General features: G+C 49.7%; 1 protein-coding gene across 2 annotated transcripts in view; it reads left to right on the top strand.

Moving 5' to 3' along the window:
- The first annotated feature begins 6,283 nt into the window (after nt 1-6,283).
- Nucleotides 6,284-7,799, top strand: part of clmpb (CXADR like membrane protein b) — a 53,463-nt gene continuing 51,947 nt past the window's right edge. Inside the window, exon 1 of one of the 2 annotated variants that reach the window (XM_029171072.3) lies at nt 6,284-6,702. Coding sequence is in view for 1 of the 2 variants with exons in the window: in XM_029171074.3 (XP_029026907.1) it covers nt 6,654-6,702 (49 nt within the window). In the remaining variant the exon portion in view is untranslated. The remainder of the gene's footprint in view (nt 6,703-7,799) is intronic. The other variant, XM_029171074.3, reaches the window with a different exon arrangement.

Here is a 7,799-nt window from a genome sequence, read left to right as displayed (position 1 = left end):
GTGGCCCGCCTGACTAAAGCAAAGTGACAGCTGCATGCTAGGGTGTAATTTGTTTCCGGTTCGGTGTCCGAGCTCATTACGTACGAGAATGTGTCACGAGCTGTGTTTCGCCGGGGAATAAACGGCAGCTTATTTATGGGGCCGACGCAAGACACAATCACATCTGTGAGATACGTACGATGAACTAGAAGGAGCTGCAGCAGAATCTGATTTCAGTCATATCTGGCAACCGCAGGAAGGTTTCCGCTTGCTGCTGTGTGTGTGAGGGGTTTTCTGCAGGTTCTTCATCCCACAGTCAGACGTGCACTCCCATTAGTTAGTGATGTAACAGTTTGTAGAAATACCACCACACATACTGGACTTCTACAATCTAGAGTCTTATCAGTCATATGCTGATATGAGTCTGATCTCACCTTGGAACAAACCTTAGACTCTGCTGGAGCCATTTTATGTACATTTTTACATGGAACCAACACAGTGAGACTATTTTTGCCGCAATCTCTGTTTAGAGTTCGCTGTGAGGCCTCCCGGAGGAGCTGCCTTTGACTGTGCGTCCTCCGTCCATTTCTCTGGAGCATTTGCATCAGCGCACGGGTAACAGTTTCCATAGGACATGTCACTTTAGCCGAGACGAGCCTGACTGACACACGCGGCTGCTTTGAGCCTCCATTATCATATTCATTACCTGTGTTATTGGAAACCGCACGCGCAGGGCTGAGCTGTGGCCCTCGGGGGCCGGCGGTCCTGCCCAGGAGACGGCGGGTCACACCTGCCTTTCCGCTCTAGCTGGTGCCGGTCGTACGCGGAGCTGCTTTCATCACGGTTTGTTGTATCAGAACCTGCGACCGCTGCGCCGGTGGCGAGAACCCATCTGGACAAATTAGACAGAGCATAAATAGGCCCGTTGGTGAGGAAGGAGGCAGAGAACGAAGATGGACACAGAGCACAGAGCTGAAGGAAGTGGGATTTGCCCAAAATATGTGTAGTCAGGATAAAAAACGAACATCTGTACCAGCTGTTAACAGAATAAAATGACAAAAAAATGTGATAAATTAAATCTAGGTCCATTCAGAAGGTCCAGACAACGATGGAGACTTCTGTCTTTTTATTCATACCCTTATAAATAACACAGTCCAATGTTTACAAGGCTCAAATCATGAGACCCTGTTGAGTGATTGTGTGAAATTCACAAGCTAGTCGGGCTGTGCGTCTCCAGAGAGGAAGTGATTAGTGGACCAAATCACTGCAGGGGACAGGAGCAGAGACTAGAAGTGGGACTAGAGAGCGAACGACGGCGAGCGAGGAGGTCGGCGCTGAATCACGTCATGAGCTGAAGCTGAGCTGCAGCTGAGCGTCTGATTGATTCCTATACGCTAAGTGTGTTGGTACTTGAGTCCCGCTGAGCAGCGCAGCAGAGCTGAGGGGTCAGTGCACTCGGCTGGCAACAAGTCGAACCGTGGGTCCAGAAGCCAATTTGTCTGATTGTTTGATCGCTGCACCGAGTCGGTGTCACCGCAGAGAGGAATGTTCCTCCTCCAAACCCTGGGACGGAAACATATTTATGGGAGGTTGCTGATATTTCATCAGCGGAACCCAAAGGCAACGACTGCACAGTCAGAGCGTGTGTGTGTGTGTGTGTGTGTGTGTGTGTGCGTGCGTGCGTGCGTGTGTGTGTGTGCGTGCGTGTGTGTGTGTGCGTGTGTGTGTGTGTGTGCGTGCGCGCGTGTGTGTGTGTGCGTGTGTGTGTGTGTGTGTGTGCGTGTGTGTGTGTGTGCGTGCGCGTGTGTGTGTGTGTGTGCGTGTGTGTGTGAGTGTGTGTGCGTGCGCGCGTGTGTCACATGCTCCACATGTGCCCAAAAAGGGAATCATCGCCTTGTGCTGAACTTTTCATTTCTCGTCATTCTTTCTCGGTCGGCCTTGTCAGAGAAATGATCTTGCTTCACTGGTCACTGCATCAGTCACGCCTCAGCCTATAGTTGCTCCGGAAGATTGCCTCGGCTTTAGAGCGGTCTCCGGCTCGGAGCGTGGACGTATCTGTGACCAATGCGGTTTTTCGAACAGATTTTCTGCTTTTGTTTTTTCTCGGGTCGTTCAGACAACCTCCGACCGAAGACTGACACTACATCATTCTGCTTGTCCCGCTTTTATTTTGTATTTCAGCAGTTACACTGACTTGGGTCTGAAAACGCATCTACTGAAAAAGCATTTACTAAATTCCTACAGTGGCGCAATGTTTTTTAGTATGAAGATATACTTTATATGGAACATACTGTAGTGCGTACATTATTTCTTCAAATAATCCAAACATCAATATATAGAGTTAAGATCTTTTAGTGTTTGCTGAGTGAAAAATCTGTAGGTGCCTTTGAGCCTGTGGAGACACACTCACACATCTGACTGTGCGGGGTTAGAATGTAAAGGCAGGGAGACGCATCCCCCAGCCGTTTAGCAGACAAATGGACAACGTTTGTTCTGAATCCCCTTGACATCACGGGCGAAGTCCTCACCTTCCACCTTCACACGCACGGAGCAGCGCCTCGGCTCCGGTCCCGGGGTGCTGCACTCAGCGTCTTCACCCGAAGCGCCGTGGTGATGAATAGAGACGCGCTGGAAACGCGGACCCCCAGCTACACCCGCCCCTCTGACAGAAGGTATGATGCAAAGGCGCCACAGGGCAGCGCGGCCCACATCACTCACTCCTAAGTGAGCGGGATGGACACGGCCTCATCAAGGACAGGGCCACAGCAGTAATAGTGGCGGAGCAGTGGGGGGATTATGCTTCCATCGCGTTTGCCGAGCCTGAAGAAGCCAAGCGATCAATGCGGGGAAGGCATTCAATCTATGCTAAGACTGGGCCCAGTCGGTCAACTGGTTTGGGTCCATGTGGTTTAATAAACGTCCCCAAATGCTGCTAAAGAGTCCTGGAAACGAGCAAGGGGGTTGTTTCTGCAGTTTGAGCTTATATATATTTACTTTGTGCTCAATCTTCTTACAGGTAATTTATCACACTATTATAAAGAGTCTGTTTATGTTATATAAGTATATAAAGTAAAAAATCTATTTAAATTACTGTTGATAGATACAACAACAGGTGCGACAGCCGTTGTAACACATTCACATCTCTCATGAAGGGAAAATAATAAATGACGTTGAGGCCATACAGAATTTCAGCTCTCAGGCTTCATTTGACACCTAGACACTGTCTAATGACTCCAAAATAGACCAATCAGCCTCCTCTAATTAAAGCCTCGTTTGATTTTTCTCTTCAGATTGGTTTCTAGCGGCAGCCAGCGTACGACGTTTTCCTGCTGGTGTGGAAAATGCCAGTGTTGAGCAAAACAAATTCTAATGCGGTATGCAGTGTGGTGGAAATTACATTAAAACATGACTGATTTGTTTATCCAGGAACGGAGCAGGCTATAATTTAACATTATTACCTTTCCCAAAGTCAGAGTCATGCAATTTAAAACAAGCCGCCATCAGTCTTATTTCACTCCTGTCCAAATGACACCGTCATTTCTGGTTTATTCAGCCATTTACTCTCGCGCTGGGTTATGAATTCATTCATTCACCCAGTCATTCAATCATTCCCATTCAGCTCCTTCAGCTATCGCAGCGGTCTAACGGATGTACAGTAGAGCCGGCGGCGCTGTCAGGCTCCTGGACGCGGCGCCGCACTCGTCCCGGCCTTTAATCAGAGCGCGATAACGTGTTTTCAAACCTCCGTCTCTGCCTCATGTTGCCCGTGAAGGGCTCATAAATAAATCGAGGCGGAACATTCGGTTTTTGAACTCACTGAGCTCCGCCGTACAAGCAAAGTGTGCTCTAACACCAGTGCGGAGCGGGAGATGTGGGCCGAAACAGGCATTAGCTGCTTTTATCAAAGTCAAAACGCCGCCTACGACGCTAAGACGTCAGCGTGATTCATGTAGATATGGATTTAAGAGCCGCTACGTCAGCGTCCTGCTCCACGCTTAAAAACAGACTCAAATAATGAACGCTGACCTTGAGGCACATTGGTGTTAGTGCCTTTGAGAGGAGGCTGACAGTTTGACTGTCCCTGAGGTGGGGGCTGCACGGTGCAGGAGGGCTTCACGGAGCCATAAACAAACATGTGATTTGTAACAATAAGCAGAGCGGCCGCTGCTGCCTTGAGATGCTTGCCATAAAATACAGAGGGCCATCCTCTCCCTCATTAAATCATGAAGGATCTGTGGGCCATGAAACGCTAACAGCCAAGCATCACATTGCTGTCCAAAAATAGAAAGTACTAAACAAAAGGGTGTTTTTTTTAAATCTTTGCAGCCATATTGTTACTCAAGGACGCTTTTAACCATCCACTTCTCTCGTTCCCTGAGGTCGAGTCGAAGCCTGGCGTCACGGGCCGCTCACGTGTTCTCGCTGGGCGTCAACCAGCCTCCGACACGTCTCCGTGATGTCATGGCGAGGGGGATACAGCTGTTCCGCCGGACGGGAACGCCGGCCCCGTCTCCGCCGGGGCGTCCGAGCCGCATCTTGTTGCTCCGATTTAAATTGCAAATCCACTTAAGCACGTAAGTCAAGAGTGCTCCCGGCTAAAATGCAAGCCGTGTCGAGTCTGGGAGATTTTTAAAAAATCATGGCCCTTGCACTTAGGAGGATTACATTTTCATGCATGGGAGAAAGAAAGCGAGTAGTGAGAGCCCCGAAACATCATCATCATCATCACCTCAACAAGGGGGGGGGGAGGTTTGTTTATTCTAAAACGGCATCATAAATTCCCCCGACGTCCCATGATAAATTTCCCGAACGGTCATATGTTTGAATGAGTGAGCGCGTGGCGATGCCTGTGTTCTCCGTGACGTGAACCTAATCCACGCTGGTGACTCTTCAAGGCCCCGTGGTATAAATATCAGCCATCTGCGAGGCCATCTGCGTCGGGGTGCTACATCACGCACCGAGGCCGAGCCGCCCAGCACACGCGCCACGAGGAGGCCGTCGGCCGAGGCTGGTGTCGCGCGGTCACCTGTCAGCCTCCAGGGCGCGAGGTCACCCAGTGAAAGAGCAGCTGACGATGATGCAACATGGGCCGCTGTGGAGGCTGTGGAGCCTCCACCTCCCATCGTCCTGTGGAAACCGTCATCCTGGCATTTTCCCCCGCCATCCGTCACCAAATGACAGCAGATACCGGACGGAGACCGTGAGCAGCCGAAGACGAAATATGGCAAATGCCGTTATAAAACATATCTGAGCACGCGAGGCTGGAGACATATTTACGCTGTGTCGCCCATATCCGCCCTCTCTTTTTGAAATGTGCACTCGCTGGCTCCTGGTCCCACCTCATCGACGCCCGCCGCGTGGTGCGTGAGCGTGTGTCCTCGCGCAGGTGTTTTCCTGTTGTAAGACCGGAGAGGACGAGGAGACGAGTGCATGTCTGCGGGTGCATGGGAGGCATTGTTTGGAGCTATCTGGTTATTGGAACGGAAGGGAATGGAGGAGGGCTGGTGCTGAGGAGGAAGCCACTTGAGGAGGAGGAGGGGGGGGGGGGGTCACTGGAGAGAGAAAATCCTTTTGTTGTTCCTGTAGAATGTTGAGACACAAAAGACTTGGATTAATTGGACTCCAGGCCTCTGAGAGCAGCCATTAGCGGACGGCGGCGCGTCCCCGTTTGTTCACCTAAGTTCAACCGCGCTGCTCTAAAGCGCGGTACCCAGAGCTGGTGAACGGACAAATCTGCCGCGGCAGCTCTGAGAAGCTACTGCCCAAGTACAGAAAAATGGTAAGCGAACGTAAACACGCCGTCTGGTCCGAAACACAGGTTTCAACCGCCTTTGATCACAAGCGTGCGTCACCGTAGCCCGACTCCAGAAAAAGCATCATTCTTTGGAATTTCAAATGTGCAAAGTTGATTTTTTTTGTTCTTGTAAAATCATATTCAGTTCAGTTCAGATCTAAGTCAGAGGGAAATAAACCTAATTCTGATCTTATACTGGTAACTGTGCTGCTAATGCTGCTCCTGGTTAATCAGTTATTTCATAGTATTATTATAATTTCCTTTTAAAAGCAATAAAGTGGTAAAAAGTGAATAGAAAACACAACGTTAATTTGAAAGCTACTTTATTTCCCTCCGTGGAAAATAACGGCGCTAATTGGCGCCTGCGACGGCTGAGACACGGGCCAGCGTGGCAGCGTTAGTTGCCGAGCGCGCGGGCTGCGTAAGAGAACTTCAGACTCTAGAGGTCTCCATCCTTCAGCATCCCCTCATCATCCACCTATTCGCCCTCCTCCTCCGCCCCCTCCGCCTCCTCGCTGGCATTTTGTGCAGCGGAGGAGCAAAGGGAAGCGAGACTGCTGAGGAGGAGACAGAGGGTGCCCTGAGACAACACGTCCCACGCCAGAACCAGACAGGCAGCAACTTTGATTTGACGCCAAGTCAAAGGCTGCGATCAAAATGACGATCGGGAGGCAGAGCCACGTTTCTTGCTCCCGGGAGGCGTAGATGTGTCGGGCGTGTACAACATATGATGCCCTTGGACTCATGAGCTCAATGAAGATTTATTTATCTCTGATTCGCCCCGCGTTTCGCTGATGGTGCCGTTTCGTTGCGCCCGCACTTGGGTCCGCCGAATGAATCTGAAGGCAGTCTGAGCGCATTGTTTCCAGCTCCGTTGCATATGGGATTTCCAGCCGTGATGTCTGCAATCTTTCGCTCTTTGTTTCTGGGTAAGTCACTTCCCATTCCTTTAGACGGCGCTGAATTAATTAAAAAGCGGAGGCGCGCGTTCGTCTGACAATGTCACCATCGACGTGGCCGCCGGTGCTTCCCGTCGTCACGTTCACAGCCGTGGACTATTAGTCTATTTGTCCATCGCGTTCTCAATATCACGCCAGCCAAGTGTTTCCATCCGCGATTCAGGATGATGTCAGAATGTGTTTATGCCGCACGTATGTTTGCGCCTTTTATTGTGTACCGTCACCGCCGTGAGTTGAATCTGGGCTTTCTGCGTGTCAAAAAAACGGGAAATCCAAAGTCAGCTCTGATCTTTTCAACCACAGCTGCTCTACTTTAGTGAAAAGGTCAAATGAAAGGGGATAAAAGTTGACCTGACCCCTCCCTTTAACCCTGCTAACCTGACTACGTGACCCTGCCTGCCGTTTGTGTGCATTGATGCGCATTAGAGAGCAAATAATTCAAAATTCATTGTCAGAGATTATTTCTATTTCCTGTTTCAATATTTTAGTAAAAGTGTCATGATCATTATTTCGAAAATACAAAAAAAATAGGCAAATAAATCATGAGTAAATATTCTTTAAATGTTCAAAAATGCTTACAGTATGTTGTTGTACCGCTGAGCGCAATAATCCCTGTGCAGTTACTGATGCTGCTGCTGCTGTTGTGAATGTGACTTTAACGTGAGTAGCTGGAGCTGAGTCCAGGTACGCAGCTACTTTCCACTGTGACTCCGCTGACTGGAAGTTATTGTGAGCGTGTGAATGACTTCCTGTAAGAGACGCGTCCTACTGCCGCCTCATCACCTGCAGTGAAACAAGGGGGGGGGGGTAGCCGAAGACCACTGTTACAAAGGGATTTTACAGTTCGAGGTATCGCTGAATCCGGGCTCATTCTATGAAACAGTTTGGAAACCCCTGAATGAGAGATCGGCCATATGAGGAGTAATGCACCCAAGCCCCGACAGCTTGTCTGTGCTGGTGTGAGTCCAGAATCTCTGCTCCAGCCTGCCTGCCGTTCATTTTACTGCAGTCTGGTTCGAAACCAAAGACTCCACAAAGCATTTTTAGTGCTTTTAATTTTTCATTCC

Source organism: Betta splendens, chromosome 13 (genome assembly GCF_900634795.4).
Source record: "Betta splendens chromosome 13, fBetSpl5.4, whole genome shotgun sequence".
Lineage (NCBI taxonomy): Eukaryota > Metazoa > Chordata > Actinopteri > Anabantiformes > Osphronemidae > Betta > Betta splendens.
Note: the sequence above shows the minus strand (reverse complement) of the source record. Positions and strands in the feature narration are given on the sequence as shown.